At 42.4% G+C, this 22,095-nt stretch overlaps 1 protein-coding gene across 1 annotated transcript; it reads left to right on the forward strand.

Annotated features, from left to right (window-relative positions):
* The first annotated feature begins 1,849 nt into the window (after positions 1 to 1,849).
* On the forward strand, positions 1,850 to 2,566 carry LOC140746725 (uncharacterized). The gene has a single exon (XM_073078823.1). The coding sequence runs from the start codon at positions 1,850 to 1,852 to the stop codon at positions 2,564 to 2,566; it is 717 nt and encodes a 238-aa protein (XP_072934924.1).
* The last annotated feature ends 19,529 nt before the right edge of the window (positions 2,567 to 22,095 follow it).

Here is a 22,095-nt window from a genome sequence, read left to right on the forward strand (position 1 = left end):
TTGATGAGGTGGAGTCATCCCTATCAGATGACAGCACGAAGACAGTGGTGGCGGGTACGGGCCGGAACCGCCTGTGGAGGAACCGGAGGAGGCACAACCAGAGCCCCCCTCCAAGGTCCGAGCTGTCGAGCGACGAGGAAGCAAAAGTCGCCCCAGCCAAGATTAGGACCAGAAGAAGAGAATTCCTCAGGGAGAGAAGTAAGGAGGCGTCACGGACACGGACGGAAGACGTCGGACATCCATCAGTGTCAGTAGCATCAGTAGGTGACGATGATAGCCGAACAGCTGTTGCGCTAAAGGAGCAAGTCCTCCAGGATGTGGGCGTCATCTTGAACGTGTCTGCCAAGTCCAAAAACTTAAAAGGGACGTTCCAGAAGGCCTTAAAAGAGGCGGCCACATCGATCAAGGCTGCGGTGGTAGCTCTGCATACCAGGTCCTCCTCGGACGAAACTGCTAAATTGCATGCGGCTAACGTCCGCCTGCAAAGTGAGGTAGCGGAGCTGCGCAAAGAGCTAGCGGAGCTTCGAGAGGACCTGGCACGGGCGTAAATTAGTTCGCCCCAAAACGTAAATGTGCCGGCAGTTGCGCCACAAAAAATCCCGAGTGCAGACGAGATCACTCAGGCGATTATGGCACAAGTGGGGGGATTAATAAACTCGCGGATAGAGGCGCTGGAGAGTAAAATATCCCCTCCGGCTGCTGACCGCAGCTACTTTGCCGTGGTAGCATCCAAGCCCCGCAAAGGCTCAGTAGGGTCGACACAGGTAGTGCCGTCGGTAAGTAAGGAGGTAGGCCAGAAGAGCAGTGGCTCCAGAAAAGAGGACCACCGCCTTCCTACACCGGCCCCAGCAACCAAGAAAGATGAATGGGTACTAGTCACCAAACGTGCCAAGAAAAGGGGGGCAACCAAAGTTACACGGGCCCCACCAGGCAAAAATGGTGACAAGAGGGCCCCACCCGACAAGACAGCAAAACCCAAGCCTAGTCAGGCAGCATTGGTTAAGTTGCGCCCTCCTCGCTCCTCGGCTGTAGTTATAACGCTGCAGCCTGAGGCCGAGAAGCAAGGAATGACCTTCGCAAAGGTGCTGGCGAAAGCAAGGGAGGGCATTGATCTCCCGAGCCTTGACATTACCAGCCTAAAATTTAGGACGGCGGCTACTGGAGCCCGCATCCTAGAGGTACCTGGGGCGTGCAGCGGTGACAAGGCAGACTCTCTGGCTCAAAAGCTCAGAGAGACTCTTGACGAGGGGGTTGCCGTAATCTCGAGACCCGTGAAATGTGTAGAAATGCGGATCACGGGTCTGGATGACTCGGTCACGCCAGAAGATGTTGGTATTGCCGTTGCACGCGACGGAGGCTGCCCTGTGGTCTCAGTGAAAGTAGGGATCATTCGACCTACTCAACGAGGTGTCAGCTCCATTTGGGTGAGGGCTCCAGTGGCTGCCATCAAGAAGATCGGCAATCGCGGCCGGCTGCTGATTGGCTGGGTTTCAGCTAGAGCAGAAGTGCTGCAGCCAAGAACACTGCGGTGCTACCGGTGTCTGCAAGGCGGACACGTCAGGGCACATTGCACCGCAGAGGCTGACCGCAGCGAAGAATGCTATCGCTGCGGTAAGCCCGGCCACAAGGCCAATGCGTGTACCGATGCACCGAAATGCTCGGTATGCGCAGCGGCGAACAGGCCGGCCGAGCATCGGTTGGGGAGCAAAATGTGCTCCCCTCCCAAGAAAAGAAAAGGCGTGAAGGCGACTTCAGTCCCCCCCGCTGCCACATCCACCCCAACAGTCGCTAGCTGTCCTCCTAAAGAAGGGGCGAATGAGGTGGTAACGGCCACAACATCCAAGTAAGTATGGCCCACCGCCTTTTGCAGGCTAATATCAACCACTGCCGCGCTGCTCAAGACCTTCTTGTTCAGAGCATGGCGGAGTGGTTGATAGATGTGGCGGTGGTAGCGGAACCCTACTTCGTCCCCCCAACGGGTAACTGGGTGGGGGACCAAGATGGATTGGTGGCCATTGCCAGCTCCAGGACACTCCGTGTTCCGCCCCTCACCGTAATCAAGAGGGGCAGAGGCTACGTGGCGGTACGGTGGAGGGACTACGTCCTCATTGGGGTCTACTTCTCGCCCAACAAAATTCTTGCCGATTTCGAGGAATTTTTGGGCGGGTTGGAGACCCTAATAGGACAAATCCAGACTCGCCACGTGCTAGTCCTTGGGGACCTCAACGCCAAATCAACGGCATGGGGTTCCCCTAAGACCGATGCCCGCGGTGTGGTCCTGGAGGAGTGGGCGACGACGACCGGCCTCTTGGTGTTAAATCAGGGGTCGGTAAACACATGCGTTCGACAGCGGGGGGGGGTTCTATCGTGGATGTCTCTTTCGCATCCCCCGCTGTGGCAAACATTGTCCGGGGCTGAAATGTTCTGGAGGGGGTGGAAACACTTTCGGATCATCTTTACATCCGGTTCGACGTGTCCCCCTCGCCAGAACACCCGGACCGTCGTCGCCCAAGAAAGTCGGCACCGAGATGGGTGCTGGGGAGCCTTAACAAGGAGGTTCTGGTAGAAGCTGCCATCGTCCAGTCCTGGCTAGCTCCACTTGAACCTGCGGAGGTTGAGGGGGGGGGCGGAATGGTTCCGGGACGCTCTGTCGCAAATTAGCGACGCAAGTATGACCCGGGCCAAGTCGCATCCTCCAAAACGCCGGGTGTACTGGTGGTCCCAAGAAATTGCAGACCTTCGCTCAGACTGTACAATGGCGCGACGCCAGTACGCCAGGCACCGCAGGTTGCGCCGACGTAACACCGATCACGGCGCGGTGGAGCAACAGCTGTATGAGGCTTATCGAGAGCGACGATTGGCCCTACAGCTGTCCATAAGCCAGGCGAAGGAAATGGCAAACATGGAGCTTCTCCAGACCCTCAGTCACGATCCGTGGGGACGCCCTTATAAGATCGTAAGGGAAAAAATGCGCCCTTGGGCGCCCCCTCTTACTGAAACTCTCCAGCCCCAGCTACTGGAGGATGTGGTGTCTACTCTGTTTCCAGCCAGAGTGGCACACTCTCCTCCAGCAATGGCACCTCCTGATCACAACTCAGGATCGAAGGAGCAGGGGGTGCCAAAAGTGTCGGAGGAGGAGCTGGGCCAGCCATTTTAAGGCTCCGGGGGAAAAACAAGGCCCCGGGGCCGGACGGAATACATGGCCGCACCTGGGTCATAGCTCTTGAGGAGCTTGGGGACCGGTTTCGTAGGCTATGTGATACCTGTCTGGAGTCGGGGCTGGTCCCAAGACAGTCGAAGACGGGCGGTCTAATCCTTCTTAAGAAAGAAGGACGCCCCGCGGAGTGTCCTTCGTCGTACAGACCCCTAGTGATGCTTGATGAGGCCGACAAACTTTTTGAGCGCATTCTTGCAGGTCGCCTCATCAAGCATCTAGGAGAGGTAGGTCCGAACCTATCCGGCAACCAGTTTGGTTTCCGAGAGGGTCGATCGACCATCGATGCTATTATGCATGTGAAGGCCCTCTCGGATGAGGCTGTGGCTCGACGGGAGGTGATGTTGGCTGTTTCGCTCGACATAGCAAACGCCTTCAACACCCTGCCGTGGGCCAGCATTAGAGAGGCACTAAAGTACCACAGGGTGCCTCTCTACCTCAGCCGGATCGTTGGAGCCTATCTCTCCGATAGGTTCATAACGTACCCGGGGCACGGAGGACACACGCTCAGTCGTCAGATGACGTGCGGTGTTCCACAGGGGTCGGTTCTTGGCCCGCTTCTGTGGAACATCGGATACGACTGGGTGCTGCGGGGTGATCTACCCCAGGGGGCTACCGTGACCTGTTACGCGGACGACACGCTTGTCACGGCCCGGGGGAATAACTACGAGGAGGCTGCCCGTCTTGCCACTGAAGCGGTGACACTGGTGGTTGGCAGAATAGAGATGTTGGGGCTCCGGCTAGCGAGCGCCAAAACCGAGGCCCTGTGTTTTCACGGGCCGAGGAGAGCGCCGCCGCCGGGGTCCCACATACTCATTGGTGGAACCCACGTCGAGGTTGAGTCAAAAATGAGGTACCTGGGACTCATCCTCGACAGCCGCTGGAACTTCCGCGAGCACTTTACTCGCCTGGCTCCCCGGTTAATGGGCGCAGCAGCTGCGCTAAAGCGGCTGCTGCCCAATCTCGGGGGGCCGAGTGCGAGCAGCCGCCGCCTATACTTAGGAGTGGTGCGGTCCATGGCCCTATACGGGTCACCCGTATGGGCGGAGGCCCTGACAAGGCAGAACATCACTCTCCTAAAAAGACCGCAGAGGGTGATGGCCGTCGGGGTCATCCGTGGATATCGCACCATCTCCTTTGAGGCGGCGTGCTTATTGGCGGGGTGTCCCCCATGGGATCTGGAGGCGGAAGTCTGTGCCGTAATGTATCGGTGGCGCACAGACCTTCGGCTCCGGCAGGAACGCCCCTCGCCCAAGGAAGAAGAAGAGCGGAAGTTCCACGCTCTGCAGTCCATGACTGAAAAGTGGAAAGAAAGGCTGGCCGAACCCACGGCTGGCCTCAGGACTGTGGAGGCTGTCCGTCCGGTGTTAGAAGATTGGATGGATAGGCGGCATGGGTCACTGACCTTCCGGCTGGTGCAGGTGCTCTCGGGACATGGGTGTTTCGGGAAGTACCTGTGCCGCATAGCCGGAAGAGAGCCAACCACCCGATGCCACCATTGTAGCTGCGACGTGGACACGGTGCAGCACACATTAGAGGAATGTCCTGCATGGGCTAGGCAGCGCCGTGTACTCATCGCAGCAGTGGGGCCAGACCTCTCGCTCTCCGCCGTGGTAAAAGCAATGGTCGAGAGCGACAGGTCTTGGAAAGTGGTTAAATCCTTCTGCGAGGGAGTCATCTCGCAGAAGGAGGCTGCGGAGAGGGAGAGAGAGAAATCCTCAGACCTCCCTATCCGCAGCCGGAAAACCGGGCGTAGGAGAAGGGTTCCCCACGCCCATCTCCTACCCCCATAACGGAGGCTTTGGCGTAGGACACGGGGGCGTCCTACGTCAAAATAACATTAAGCCTCGAGGTGGCGCGCGCGGTGTTCCCGCACGCACCTCAAAGATGACGGGATGGAGTAGCTCCAGCTCCATCCCACACAGAGATGGGCCCGGTTGTGGGCAGGCGCCGTCGGGACCGCGGACGAATGCTTTTAGCGTACCCGCAGTCCCGTCACTAGGCGTACAGAGGAACACCGTGGGGTTTTAGCCGGTAGGAGTCCGGCATATCCTCTCCGCTGCCCCCGCGGCTGAGAGGAACCCATGATGGGTTTCTCCACGAAAAAAAAAAAAAAAAAAAAGGGTTGTAAGTTTGTATGAAAATCCCCCAGTTTTGATGTAAACTGTATGAAAATCGGTATTTGGGTTTTCGAAAGAAAATAATTAAACACCTATTTCACCATTTTTGGAAAATCAACCCTTAAGTTGGTAAAATAAAGGTTGACAGCTTATTTTAAAATTTGCCAATTTGAAAGCCAGCACTACGAAAGTTAGTCATTGCCTTACTGATTAGATATAGTGGAACTTTAATTCTACCGTTTTTGGAAAATCAACCCTTATTTGGGTTAAATAAGGGTTCTTAGTTTGTATGAAAGTCCCCCAGTTTTAATGTAATCTCTTTGAAAATCGGTATTTGGCTTTTCGGTAGAAAATAATTAAACACCTATTTCATTGTTTTTAGAAAATCATTCCTTAATGTCGTTAAATGGGTGTTGGAATTTTATTTGAAATAAATAATCCGTTAATTCGGAAGTAAGGACTGTAAAAACTTGCATTTGGCTTTCCTGTTGGAAATAATAGAACTTTTCCAACACCATTTATGGAAAATCTACCCCTAAGTGGGTAATATAGGGATGGAAAGGTTGTTTAGAAGTAAGCCGATTATGAAGCAAAGTCTATGAAAATTAGTATTTTGCTCTATGGTTGTAAATAATATATCCCTTATTTTTCCATTTTTTGAAAATCAATCCTTGAGGTCATTAAATAGGGGTTGGAACTTTATTTTATAATCCGTTAATTTGGAAGCAACCACCATGAGAAATTATCATTAGACTCAATGAAGCATCTGAGTCACTGTTTTTTTTAGATCGACCCTTAAGACGGCTATAAAAGGGTGTATGCATTATGCCCTTCTGTTTACATCTGTTTCAGCATTTTTAGCAACTCAACAATCAACCCCATTAGGGTACTATAAGTAAAGAAAGTTTCTTTAAAAACCGTTATTGAAATACTTCCCATTGGCGTGTCTGGAAAAAGAACACAGTGCAGAGAGATTAAGTTTACTGTCCGTCTGTCTCTGTGTCACAGGGCTCTATCTCTGGAACCGTAATAGATAGACATTTGAAATTCTTACAGAGGATGTATAACGGTGGCCGCTATAACAATATCTACTAAAAATAAAAAAGTTAGAGGTAGACAGTTCAAATTTTCACAATGTGTGTACTTTAATGGCTGCTGCAAATATTAAATACTAGGAATTAAAAAAAAAAAAGGAAAATTTTGGTTGTACGGAACCCTCCAGGTGCGGGTTTGACTTGCACTTGGCCAATTATTAGTAACGCGCAGACTCGCGGGCCACACACCACCCGTGGGTGTAGGGTTGCCGTCCGCTGGTGTTGAATATTAGCTTTCAGAAATTCGCTGATAAAGTATTTATTGATGCATATGTACATAGGAATGATTTTGAAATTCTACTAAGGAGGTAAAAGAAGTGTTATAAGTATGTATACGGGAATCTTTTAGGTTCGAAGTTAGAAACGTGAAATTTCAGATAACGTCTATTCAGACAAATACACGACAACGTGGACGGGTGCAAATTTCATATATGATAATGCGTAATTTTATTCAAATTGACCTACATTTTGGTATACTGATTAGGTACATCGCAACTACTTTGGACACACTGCGTGCCAACATTTTGTCCTGCCGTGGGGTATGGTTGTGGTTATGCGTGGATTAGTGATGGTGATGTGGTAGACATATAGACCTTGGATTAAAATTTTGGGCTAGAACAGGGCTACAGTCCCCTGCCTGTCGTACGAGACTAAAGGGGTATTCTGCGAGTTGCGGGCGGCAAGAATGGGAGCTCTAACCGCCCAGCCAGCGACCCTGGAAAGAACCACTGTATGTAAGGCCGCATATAAAATGGACGGATCCTATGTAATAGTGTAAATAATAATTATTGTAACCTACATGAAACTTATATTTTAAAGAAAGTTTCACTACAGTCCACTAATTAGAGTTTTAGTGTATGTTTCTGAGGAAAGCTTGACCAATTTAGGTACACAGTGACGAAAAAAAATGCTTTTATTAATTAAATATTAATGCTACTTTATCGTTGAAATTGTCAAAGGTACAAATTTACGATTACAGTTATTTGTATGTCATATCATATTTTTTTACGCAGGCGAAGCCGCGGGTTCTGCTAGTATAATATACAGGTCGCGTGTGGTCATTAAATCTAGTAGTGACTGTTACAAAAAAATAATATTTTAACATGCAAATTAGATCTAGAAGTGAATTTAATAAATAAAGTCATAAATCTGTCATAGGTTTTCAAAGTCTGTCCCTGTAGTTCCGGGACCAGAATAGGGCTACGGTATCCTCTGCCTGGTGTAAGAGGCGACTAAAAGGGGGCTTCCGGGGTTGCGGACGGCAAGAGTAGGAGCTCAAACCGCCCGGCCAGCGACCCCGGGAAGGACGGCGGTATGTGTGGTCGCATACCGTCGTGCACACCAGACGGTGTGGTGAGCATCAAGCTCACCTGGGCGGAGCCCGACGGGGCACAGCACTAAGAGGACTCCGGTTGCGTTCCGTTGGAGATCCCGGAGTCCTCTACGCAGTGCCGAGGACGGCCACCGGGGGGGTTTTAGTGCGGTAAGAGTCCCACATTACCCCGTGTCGCTCCCACGCCACCGGGTACCTTTTGAAGGTTTCCCCCTCGTTAACAAAAAAAAAAAAGGTTTACACAGTCACGGCAAAGACAGTATGCAATGCAATATTCTAAGTAGGTACATTCCAATAAATTTAGAACAGTTGATTGATTGCTTACAAAGACATCTAAAAAAGTTTATATAAGGTTATCGGAATAAATTTCAAGACGGTCTTAGAATTACGAGTAGATACCAGAGTAGTTACCTGCAATTTGTACTAACTGCGACTGGGGTGCTTAACTGCATGTAGTTATGGTTGCATTGTAGTTGACTAATTTTGATCGTAACATAACTTAACTATAGTGATCAGACTACATGATGTAGTTATTAATTTGATTGCTGCAATCTAGTGGTTATATCTACTGATTATTTGGATTATATGGACTTATATTTTGCAATGAACTACGAGTAAAACGTGGAATAAGAGTACAGCCTGTACAGCCACCCGAGTAAAAACCCGAAGGTGTGGGTTTGATTCCTGTAGTGTATTAGTAAGTACGCTTATAATTAGACACTAAACATAGATACGAGTACTAGTACGAGTACTGGTATGGCGTGCGGTATTGGTACGCATCTGGCGACATCGAGTAACTGTCAGTTGATCTGGTACATCACTCTTAGTGTGGACGCCGTGCGGGTAGGACGGTAGTGGATCGATTTGCATTATATTTGTACTAACCGAACCAGTACAAGTGGCGACCCTGCCAGTGACGATAAACAAAAAGGAATGTGCTGAGAGAATCATAAAAACTGATTTTAGGGGTAAGTCAGTAAACATCTTCTTGTTATTATTGCTGGATTTTCAAGTCTGACATTGTTTTACTGTATGTGTTTACCCTTTTGCTGGATTTATAAAAAGTATGCTTGTACTTATGTACTCGCGTATGTCGTTAAGATTCTCTAGCATAATTAATAACATGTTTTACATCAAAAATGTTATTGAGTACACGGCCAGTACGTGGGGTTAAACACAACAGATGAAAAACTGTTTAAAATACACGTCCATTTATAATATCATATGATTCTAAAATTGCCGGGTGGAATGTTACCCGCCGAAAAGGTTAAACCTTAAGAAATAGTGCGCTACCTACCTCCACCTTTTGAACACTTGGCAAAATAATAAAAGGTTACATCATAACCTGTTATATTGTATAGATAGTGCGTATTATAATTACCATATTAACATTAATATGAATACCCAAGAAACTAAATATTTAAAAACAATCGTTTACGTACGTAATAAAATTATAATCCTCATTTGGTTGTCAACGTAGAAGTAAGTTCTATTATAAATTAGCTTGAGGTAATATATTACTAATTGATTTATTTAATAGAATGGTTGTTGGATAAATAAGGTTACTTATGATCTTATAAATTAAAAATGAGGTTTATTGGTGCCATTAGACTCATTGGTCAGTCATATTGTGTAGGCCCTTAATGAATATTGTGTACTGTAATATATAAATAAAGGTATTGGGTTAAAGTGCCTGTAGGTAAGCTAAGGAAAGCTTGGTTTACATAACATAAATAGTTACGTTACAGTGCTATCAATATACATTCGTAAATTGCTGTGATAGCCCAATTTAGCTGTCTACCTTATCTTTTGGTATAAAAGAAAAATTAAAAGAAATATGGCGAAATATTGCGTTGACAACAATTGAGTTTTATGATGCTTTTAGTTCAGTTCAGTATTTGTAAGCAAAAGAGCTTTCTTACTTAGCCAACCATCGTAATAATGAAAAAATAAAAATAGTGATAGTGATGACGGAATGTTGACTCTGTTCAGCGTTGTTGAGTCATCCTGACCACTGAGTTATGTGTATGGGTTCGAATCCCAGACAGCAAAAATATTTGTATCCATAGATATGTGTGAGTGCATTGGGGTTTATTTATTTAGAAAGAAAGAAAGAAATAACTTTATTACGTAATGCATTGTACACACACATAACAATGGCAAATTATCTTAATTATTTACAAAATAGTGGGATATAGGTAAATCGAAAACTTAAGATACTCAAAATGGCAACACAAACGTATAAAAAACATAATAGTTAAATAAATACGTTACAGTATATCCCTATGCTTGTACGTATACATTACATATGGAAAAGGCACTCACTCAGCATTAATGCCAGGGAGTATTGCACTACGGCGCTGGTTTTCAGTGAGTAAGGGCTCACGTGAGCTGAGTGAGTGACTCACGGATATGCGTACAGCGAAGAGAAGTAAGGGGTAACAAGTGAGCCACCGACTTCCAAAAAAAATGTTATGACGCGAGTAGACGCATTTTGTATTTACCATTGGGAGTGTTTGGTATTGCTCAATATGAACTGTGCTTGTGAATAAGATAAATTATTATTACTAGCATATTAGGAGTGTATGCCTGTAACAATGTGGTGTTTTATGTAGTTATATGAAATTTCCAAGTTGTGAAGAATTTAGTACTGTTGGGGTACCAAAAAACTTATGTGTTAGTTTTACAATATTTAGAACAGTACCTGTAGAACTAAAAGTGTTAGTCTACAATAATAAGAACAGTATCTATAAAACTTAAGTGTTAGTTCTACAATAATTAGTACAGTATCTTTAAAACTTAAGTGTTAGTTCTACAATAATTAGTACAGTATCTTTAAAACTTAAGTGATAGTTCTACAATAATAAGAACAGTAGATATAAAAACTTAAAGTGGTAGGCTACAATAATAAGAACAGTACCGATAAAACTAAAAGTGGTAGTCTACAATATTTAGAACAGTACCTGTAAAACGAAAAGTGGTAGTTCTACAATATTTAGAACAGTACCTGTAAAATAAAAAGTGGTAGGTCTACAATAATTAGAACGGTACCGATATAACTTAAAGTGGTAGTTCTATAATAATTAGAGCAGTATCAATAGAATTCTAAGTGGCAGTCCTACAATAATTAGGGCGGTGCCGATAAAACTGAAAGTGGTAGTTCTACAATAATTAGAACAGTACCAATAGAATTCTAAGTGGCAGTCCTACAATAATTAGGGCGGTGCCGATAAAACTTAAAGTGGTAGTTCTATAATAATTAGAACGGTACCAATAGAATTCCAAGTGGCAGTCCTACAATAATGAGGGCGGTGCCGATAAAACTTAAAGTGGTAGTTCTATAATAATTAGAACGGTACCAATAGAATTCCAAGTGGCAGTCCTACAATAATTAGAGCGGTGCCGATAACACTTAAATTGGTAGTTCTACAATAGTTAGAACGGTACCAATAGAATTCTAAGTGGCAGTCCTACAATAATTAGGACGGTGCCGATAAAACTGAAAGTGGTAGTTCTACAATAATTATAACGGTACCAATAGAATTCTAAGTGGCAGTCCTACAATAATTAGGGCGGTGCCGATAAAACTTAAAGTGGTAGTTCTACAATAATTAGAACGGTACCAATAGACCTAAAAGTGGCAGTCCTACAATAGTTGGGGCGGTGCCAATGGAATCGAAAGTGAAAGGTCTACAATAATTAGAACAGTACTAATAAAGCCAATAAGCGAAGGAGATATGTAAAAAGTTTTTATTAAACTTAGACGGAAGATTCTAGAGTTCACCTGCTCTTAAGGAGTTTATTTATTAGAAATTTATTAGAAGAGTAATGAAAAAAAAAAAAAACTATTGCTTATGACTTCAATTGCATGTACCTATTGTTGTATTCATGGTCTTCTGGGCTGCGCATTGGCCTGTATTTGGAGTGTTTCAATTTATTTTTAAACATGGAGCTACTTCTTGTAACGTCACAAACTATACAAGAAATACTAAATAAGGACAGACGGGTTTTGAGTGGCTTTTATACTGATGGCTAATGTTGTCATTGACAGTTCTTTCAGGTGATTGTTTCGACTTTATTGATAGTTACAAAGTTTATTTCAGTTGCAGTTTTCTGTGAAAAGAAACACAAACAAACATGATTATGATGCAGATGGCTTCGGGTCCTGTGGAAGGCGCCTTGTTGAGTTTGGTCCAGATCCTTCCCATAAAGAGATGGACACACCTATTTATGGTAACAGACTGGATTTGGTCTTACCGTCCTTTCAGTTTTGCTGTAGTGTGTTATTAAGTATGGTTCACCACAAAACTAAGGTCCTACGGTGTAAGTTTTATTCGTAGTTGGCTCATAACAAATGGTTCGACAGATGTGACCCTGGAATAGGTTATTTTGCGATTATAGAATGACCTAAGAGGCCGACGTGTGATTGAAAATGAATCATACAATCATTTCCCAACACAAATTAGTTTTACAGGTAATAATAATAATATGCTTTATTGTACCCATAAAAGAAATATACACAAGGAAAATTATAATTTTAAAAATACAATAGGCGACCTTATCGCTAATCAGCGATCTCTTCCAGGCAACCTACAGGGTGCGGAGTTAAAGTAACAAGAAATAGAATAAGAGGTAGGGTGCAAATAACAGTTGTAAGGAATAAAATACAAATTTTGGAACAAATTAATGAAAGACATACGTATTTAAAAGAAAGGAGCTAGATTTAACAGAGTTGTAATAGATAACACAAACAAAGAAATAAAATTACACATAGCAAGAGCATATGGGAGAGAAACAAAACAGAGATAGAGTTAGAGCTGACGATAATGACATTTTACTAGATTTTTGAAGGAGCATAGGTATTGAGCATTGCGAATAGATACAGGAAGAGAGTTCCATAGACGGATAGCTGAAACTGTGAAGGATTTCTTGTAGTAGGATGTTGAGTGGAATGGAGTAATTGAATTGAGGTTTTGGTTGGTGGAATTGAGGTAATTTATTATTGAAAGAAAAAATATTCTTTAACATTATTAATTAGCCTTGATTCCTTTTAAATTGGCTAAAAAAAAATAATTGGCCAAGTGTGAGTCGAACTCGCACACGGAGGGTTCCATACCACGTATTTATTTTTATTTTTAGTATTTTTTATCACAGTAGGAAGTAGCTTCATTAGTAGGTATATGCATTTTTAAAATATAAAGTGGTGAATATTAACTACATTTCGCCAATATTATATCCATTTTCCTGCTCTCTCTAAATATACAACAATTACATCATCATCATCATCAACCCATAATTAGCATAATTAGCCAGATGTGCAGGTTTTCCTTCGCCGTTAAAGCAAGTGCAAGCAAGCAATTAATTTCTAATACGCACATAAAAATCATAGATGCGTACGTGGGATTTGAACCTCGGACTTCTCGGTCGAGAGGCCGAGCGTCTAACTACTAGGCTATCACTGCTTTTGTTATCAATTACATAGTTAACTATTAACACTATAATAAATAACAGTCATTGCAATGTTATTATTAAACACAGAACAATCAGAGACTGGGACTTTTGGGCTAGAGATGAAACAAGTACAATTAGGGTTTAAAATTATGACCATAATTTTCTGTTTTTAAATACAAAATATCATATTAATCCGCAATCTACAAAAAGAGGAATTCAATATTAAGTATTTGTGAATTTACGTTTCCAAATTAATCGATATTTAAATTGGTACTGACTTATTATTTTTTACTTAAAAATATGAATCTGAGCATGAATTAAATGACAATGAATAAAAAATATTATAGTCATCGAATTTTTTAAGAAAATTACTTTTACTTAAATACTTTTCATAAATAATTAAAACACCTGCATAACATATACGAATCGATGTTACCTTTAAAACGATACTACCATTCGGCTTATCTAGGTTTATTATCTGTAACGGATTACAGCAACACTTGCAGCTTGTAAAAAAATAAACATTTTAATGTCACGTAAACGTCACTTCACTCGTTTTTTCGCGTTGCGTGCGTCTGAGTACTTTCGTTAGTGTTTCCGTTGTTTTCTTCTTTGTTTTGATCCCCACGACTACTGTTTTTCTGTAAGGACTACTGATCTTGCCTACTTGACCAAACCTGCTATCGTATCGGACCTGAAGATTGATGTTTTTACGACGGACTTGGACTTCCGCCGGTTTGACGATTGGGTATTGTTAGTATGGATCGCTGTGTGAATTGTAATATAGCGACAAATCGCTGTAATACAACAGGGAGAATAGGCTTAGATGATGAATCTACACTCGCATTTATCCGGCAATGGTGTGACCCAAACCTTGTGAGTACTTTATTTGATTTTCCAAATAAACTTTACTATAATTAATTCAGAACTGTTTTCTGTCGTCCACAAATTCTTGTTTATACATGCTTTAAAAGTTTGATGGAAGTAAATCACAGTAATGGATAATGTGAGTCAATAGGATAATAAAAGGATGTAATAATAATGTTATTTTAAAGCCATATTTTATTGATCTTTAGGTGAACAGTGATGACCATGTCTACAGAGCATGTTGGGATTTAGCTCAGCTTGTTATAGAGGAAAGGCATAGTGTTGCAGAGGCTAGACAACTTAGCCAACTCCATGTATGTCTGCGGTGTGGACATTCACTTAACAGTCATCGAGCCACCCACACACTTCACAATCATTCTGCTCATGAAGCAAGAATCTATAATGTTATTAAAGAATGGATATTACCTCAAGCTGTAAGTATTTATTGAATATGAAGTGAAAAGTAGCTAATGGGCATAACAGATGATTCTTATAATTATAATATATAGCATATAAATATGAAATATTTTTGTTTTAGATACAAGAAGGGAATTGCATATGCCATCCATGTAGGATGGCTGCTGACAAAACGTCAGTTCGTATGGAGTCTGGGCCATCTACTTCTTCTGAAGAAAGCCAGCCAATATTTATGCAGCCTCCGCATCCAGAATTACCAGTGAATATAGATAGGGAATTAAGAAGCTCATATTATGAGCCAACTATTGCGTTACCACATTGCGTTAGGGCAAGTGAAACTCAATGCAAATGTTTTATAGAGGGATAGCAAAGGACTGAAAGACACAGAGTTCCAATTTCTGTGAGAAAAATGTTAGTAAAATACAATATTATGTGCCTGAAAATAACAGACTTTGTGATCAGCACTTAGTTACTGATACATGGGATTTCATTAGTGTGTTAGGAAATAATTATACAGCAACACATATTGAAGATATGTTATTTTTAAACGGGGTGCAAACTACAGGACAGCAGCCTACTCAGAGAGATGTCAGCTACAAATAATCAATGGGTTTGAGAGGATGCATATTGTCAAGACTTATTTCTTGAAAAACATATTTTGTATATCTTTTAGTTGACAGCTCTCTCCGAAGCAAGGAAGCTATTCTGAAATATTATTGCAATTGTATTGTAGGTAAACGGACTGTAGGCTGCTGTGCCCATGTAATGACAATAATTTGGTATTTAAGTTGGGCTAGATATCAAACTAATATAGTACCTCCTGCACAATTTTTAGATGATATTTTATTATCGCTGTTAATATTAGGCCTCAAAGAGAAATAGGCTATCGCTCTTGACTATTGCAAGTCGATAAAGCAGATGCAACTTGGGCAATTATGTACATTGTTTCATACGAACATCCAGCAACACATTTGTAGTGTCTTACCCTCTAAAATAGTGTGTTTAGGTTTCAAAATACAAAAAGTAAATGAAACTCAAGCCTACCTATGTAAAATGTACTTAACGAGTTTATTATTTTTTTCATTTGTTTTCTTGACAAACATAACCTCACTTCATATTTAACTTTAAATTATTTTGCTCACAGATTGCCAAAATTCCCGAAATACTTAAGAATACTAATTGATATATAAGCTTTCAAATTAGGATACTTCCAATTTGTTCCATCTCTAGCCCAAAACTGTATGAAGCATGCCCAGTCTCCTTTATGAAATTTGAAATTTAAATTACAGTTTGTAATAAAAATATATTATATATGTTATTGTTTAATTAACTAATAAATTTGAAATCGATCCAGAATATAAAAATATTAGTAAAATCTCTATTTAAACATGTTTCAATTTATGTAGGTCATATAACATGTAAAAGTCTATACCAACTTTACCATGAACCTTTTTTTGGTAGATATCGCCATCTAGCGACTAAGTGTAAAGCTTTATGGATCGATACATTATCACTTGGACAACTAGTTATGATTTAATCCGCTCCACATAGCCGCGGCGCCACCTACCTCAAATCCCGCCCCTAATATCGTCTCAATGGAATAAATTGTTAAAATGTGTGTAATTCTTAAAGTTTTAGCTTGTTGTTAATTTTTGTAGTGAAAGATTGTAGTTGACAACCTGATGTAGTTGAACACAGAAGGCACAGATGGCGTTACAGGTAAAGTGGGAGCGTTGATTTCGTGTTTTGGACCCCCATTTATAATCAACTTTGTTTTATTTTTAGTATTTGTTGTTATAGGTGCCAGCTATATATATACATTGTCAAAATTCCAAGTGTCTATCTATTACGGTTTAAGCGGTAGAGGCCTGTGACAGACGGACAGACGGACAGACGGAGAGACGGACAAACGGACAGACGGATAGACAGCGGAGTCTTAGTAATAGGGTTCCGTTTTTACCCTTTGGGTACGGAACCCTAAAAATGTCACTAAAATGTAGAAGTGATTTATTTATTCACTTATGTGATTTAGTAATGTCAAAATTGTCACAAGAATGTCAAAATTGTCAAATTAAAGAAATGTATTGAATGAAAAGCACAAATAATTAAAAATGTCACAAAATTGTCAATAACACTTCACGAAAATATCACGAAATTGTCACTTCCTGTCACTGCAATCCATAGGTACGCGAGGTTCAAATGCTCGAAGGACCAAAAATATAAATATAAATGTACGGGTTATATCTATATTTACAAGGGCAAAAGGAGTCATCTGTCCTCGCCAAACTCCAACGCTCGGTCAACGAGTTAGGAGATTGGTTTAGGAAATGGCGCATCGAAGTCAATGCGGAGAAAAGCTCCGCAATGCGCTTCGACCACAAACTCAGGCGCTTAAACAACCTGCCCTCCGTCAAATTACTTGGGGCCCCCATTCCATGGAGGCCCACAGTAAAATACCTAGGAGTTACCCTTGACCCGGGCCTCACCTTTAGACCCCACGTCTCTAAGGTCACCCATACCGCCCGCTCTTACATGAGCCGCCTCAACGCCATGATTGGCAGACACAGCAAGTTGTAAGCGAACGCTGTATAAGGTTTGCATTCGACCGGTGTTAACATACGCCTCTCCAGTCTTCGCTCACGCGAATCCCACCATCCTAGATAAACTCCAGGTCATACAAAATCTTTTTTGTCGTCGGGCACTTAATGCCCCCTGGTATGTCAGGAACGCCGACCTCCACCGCGACCTGGAGCTCGCTCCAATTCAACAAGTCCTTAAACAATTCTCTGAAGCGTTCTTCGACCGCTCAGAAAATCATTCCAACCCACTCATCAAGGGTGCAGCGGACTATGCTGCCCCTCTTCCTACCCGTCACAACTGCCGTCGGCCAAGAAATATCTTGACCGACGCTCCTAACAAACTCTCCACGGATGTGGAGAATCTTCTGGCCGCCCACAGGGGCGTTCAACTCTCCATAGAGAATCGTCTTCCCGACGATTCTAGTCTTATTCATGATACGTTGACACCTTCAGTGTCATCTATCCAGCGGTCGCTCTCTAGGGAGCGCCGCTAGCGCCTCTCGTTCCACAACGAGAGGTCGCTATCCGATGTCGGCTGTACGGTCCCCTCGGACGAATGCCTTTAAAGGAGTTTTTAGTGGGATGGTCCTCCCTTCAGGAGGACCTTTCATTCAGCCCCACACGACGCAGGCACCGGCCGTCGCGGCCTGTAAGTGCTTGGATGCATTTTTTACTCCTCCCTCTCCGTAGAGGGTCAGCCCTTTTTCCACCTACATCTGGGCGCCAAAAAAAAAAAAAAAATCTATATTTAGAATAATTTCAAATGCAATTAAAACGCGTGTAATCCGCGGGAAGCCTTTATTCGAACTTTCTTAGTAACATGTCATACACATAAAGATTTCACGGAATATGTAAAATGCAGTGTAATGCAAAAATGTGCGAGCTGGCTCGTACAGCGTCTATTAATTAACACGTGAGCACAATTAAGCACAACTCGGGCGGGTGCAAATTTCATATATGATAATGCGTAATTGTATTCACAGGGACCACATTCACTACATCGCAACCACTTTGGATACACTGCTTGCCGACATTTTGTCCCTGCTGTGGGGTATAGGTGTGGTCATACGTGGATGGTGAATTGGTAGACACATAGACCTTTGGATTAAAATTTTGGGCTAGAACAGGGATACAGTACCCAGGGCCTGTGGTAAGAGATTAAATGGGGACTTCTGGTGTTGCGGGCGGTAACAATGGGAGCTCTAACCGCCCAGCCAGCGGCCCTGGAAAGAACCACTCTATGTGACGCCGCATACCTTAAGCTAAGCACTAAAAGTTGTGATAGGGGGTTTTGGTGCGTAAAAAATTTGCCATACAGTTGGCATCAAACAGTTGCCATACGGTTCCCATGTATACGTTTGTGTTTTGTTTTTCGCATACCAAGGGATCGTTATGATTTTTGTATAGTGGTTAGGTATTTATGGGTCAGACAATAATATGGACGGTTCCTATGGAATAGTGTAAATAATAATAATTGTATCCTACATGAAACATATATTTTAAAGAAGTTTCATTACAGTCCACTAATTAGAGTTTTAGTGTATGTTTCTAAAGAAAGCTTGACCAATTAGGAACACAGCGACGAAAAAAATTTGTAAAAAAACTTTTATTAAATAATAATGTTACTTTATTGATAATATTGTTAAAGGTACAAATTTACAATTACAGTTATTTGTATGTCATATAATTTTTTTTACGCGGCCGAAGCCGCGGGTTCTGCTAGTACGATGTATATCCGTGGCTACACCGACATTCCAGTACCCGTAGTATGAGTGTTTACGTTTTTACTAAAATGATTATTTATGTTTTTGTTTACGTATTTCCCATACTATTCCAATCAGTTCTGATACAATCCGCTAGGGGCGCCGATTGGAAATGTTGGCAAGTACGTAAACAAATACCAAAACAGTCATTTTTGTAAGAACGTTAAAACTCAGACTAAGGGTACAGAACTATCTAATGTAACTTGCAAGCTCAGTGGTATGTGCCTTCGGATGATGCCACCCAGTCTCAATTGAAAGACATTTAAAATATTAATAAACTAGTGTAACTGCAGCTGGGATAGACTTAAATAAAAGTAGTCGTGAAATAATTTAACTATATTCTCGGGCAGAGTTTCCTCTTACAGACCAAATATTAGAATACATCATGTCAATGCAGGGCTTCTACTTAAATATGATTTTATAATTTTGCACTACCTCCTTTATACTTATAATAGAACAAACTTATATTAACACATATTTCCTGTAAAACATTCCATAAATTGAAAAATGATTAGGCATTTATAAAATAACATAAATTAATTAAATAACAATTTTAAAGACATAAATAATTAATAATATAAAACTAAATATGTCATTTACGCAATAACTAATAAACATGACTATGACGTAAATAATTCTTATACAATAATAATCAAACTGATGTGTAGTGTCCTTAGGCAAGCTACTTGTTGGTTGGTAACATTCGGCCATCCTGCAACGGACGTGTCCCACGGCCCTCGGGTAGCATCCTGCTTCCTGTTCCCTTTAGTGTCTGAAAAAGTAAAAAAAAGAACGAGAGAAAAAGTATTTGTAATGAAATATTTAAAGATTTGATTATTAAATAATAATAATAATAACCTTTTTATTTCGAGCGACTGTTGACTCATATTTGTTAGTAATACAGTAAGCTTATTTCCTATGTTAGTACCTAATCTAATCTTATACAAAATATAATGTGCTTCATTGCCGTGCCATTCCACTAGAAACAGCACAGCAATGGCTCACATAGCTGCAGTCTAGCCTATGCGCAATCATGTTTAGGATGCTGTTGGTACTGCCCTCCAACCGGCGCACCAGGGACCCACGTCTTTTGCGCATGGTGGCATAAAAACAATCTACTCGCGCTGCCGCGAACATCCCTGACGCGCTACAGAACCGGGGCAGTCTCATCAGCACCCTGAACGCGTTATTATATTGAACCCGGAGGGCGCTATATGTTTTTTGGGAGAACTTGGCCCATAAGTTGCATGTGTAAAAAGTAGAGCAGAAGGCTCTAAACAACGTAATCTTAACGTTGTTTGAGCAGCGCGCAAACCGGCGGGCCAGCATATTCGCTCTTACTGACAACGCCCTCCGTTCCCTCTCAATGTCTGTGTCGTCTCTGAGGTCTGTGGTCAACATATGTCCAAGGTATTTAAATTTGAACACTCGTTCTAATTGCACACCATTTAAAAAGACGGGTGGTACTTTTGTTGGTATTTTACCCTTGGCCTCAAAAACCATCACCACACTTTTTATTTCATTATAGGTCAGGTCATGACTCCTTACATAAGCCTCACATATGGACATAAGTTTCCTTAGGCCACAAATCGACGCACTCAACAGCACCATGTCATCGGCATAACTTAGATTATTGACGCACACATCATCTATGAAGCAGCCGGCCCTGGTGCTGCTGAGCTCGCCAAGCAACTCGTTCATATACAGATTGAAAAGCGTTGGGGAGCTTATCCCCCCTTGCCTCACCCCGCACTCCAACCCATACGAACGCGATAAGACACCTGCCCATCGAACATTATTGACCTGGTTTCCATACCAATACTTAAAAATATTAATTAGTTCTGGTGGTATATTGACCTCTTTCATCTTCCTCCATAAAATATCATAAGAAACCAAGTCAAATGCCCTCGATACGTCCAGAAAGCAGGCATATACCGGCCGCATTCGCCTGGAATAGTATGTGACAGCATGCTTAAGACTTAATACCGCACTCTCTGTTGATAATCCACTTCGAAAACCGAATTGGTTATCATGCGGTCTAATATATTTATGTAGGCGTGTGTTAAGCATGCTGTCAAACACCTTCGAAATTACAGTGGCTAGTGAGATTGGACGATAGTTGGCCTTATCCGCTAGGTCTCCGGTTTTATTTTTTGCAATAGGCACAACTATCGTACGCATCATTTCACGCGGCATAAAACTATGACTCATACAAACGTTATACAGTGAGGCCAGGACTCTCGGCAAATGTGGTCCCGCATACTGTAGATGTTCAATGCTGAGACCATCATGACCTGGGGATTTACCTCTGGTCATATGCTTAATAGTATGTGCCACTTCGTTAGGCTTAAATTGAATCCCCATTTCTCTGTTGGTCTCAACATTCAACATCTGTATAGAAGCTCCACGCGGTGGTTCAACGACAAAATGTTCCATAAAAAGATTGGAAATCTCGTTAGGGTCACACACGCCATTGACGCTCACAGGAAGAGATGGCCGACTATTTATTCTATTGGTGGCCTTCCAAAATCCCCGGAAATCGTTATTAAAATGGCGCGAAGCTAGTATGTCCATTTTGATTTGTTCTTCATGATTTTGACACCATCTTAATCGTGACTTAAAAGCCCTCCTGGCCTCACACATTTCTGTATAGATATGCCCTGTACAAGGCTCGCCGTGATCTATCCATAACAAAAATTTTCGCCTAGCCTCCCTGTGAGCCTCAGCCACGTGCTTATTCCACCCTATCACGTGCTTTCTTTTCACGCTCTTACTAGTATATCGACCCACCGCGGAGGATTCCTGTAGCGCTTGCACTACGTTATTGTACATATCTGTGATAATGTTTTTGTGCCTCACGTCATTACATGTACGATTGAATCAATCGTGGAACTGATATGGGAAGTGGATTAACCTCAACCTATCGTGGCATTCCCTCTGTTATGCGTTTATCTGTTCATGACTTCTCTCTCCCCAACTAAATTCATTAGAGGATTTATTTACTACTGGTATCTTAGTTAATACTACGTCTAAATTGCATTCCACAACCAGAGGGAAGTGATCAGACCACAACACATCATTCAGAATAGATACATTAAACACGGAGTCTTTAGCTACTTTAGTAACAACACAATGATCAAGCCATCGCTTAGATCCGCTGGCTTCACTCAAAAATATATAACTATCTGACATTAAACCGAGTATTTCTGTATCAATACACGACCATTCCTGTTCTATACAAAACTGAGATAGTTCAT

This window comes from Epargyreus clarus, unplaced genomic scaffold, assembly GCF_041222505.1.
Source record: "Epargyreus clarus isolate Ecla_fem2 unplaced genomic scaffold, WU_Ecla_fem_2.2 ptg000013l, whole genome shotgun sequence".
Taxonomy (NCBI): domain Eukaryota; kingdom Metazoa; phylum Arthropoda; class Insecta; order Lepidoptera; family Hesperiidae; genus Epargyreus; species Epargyreus clarus.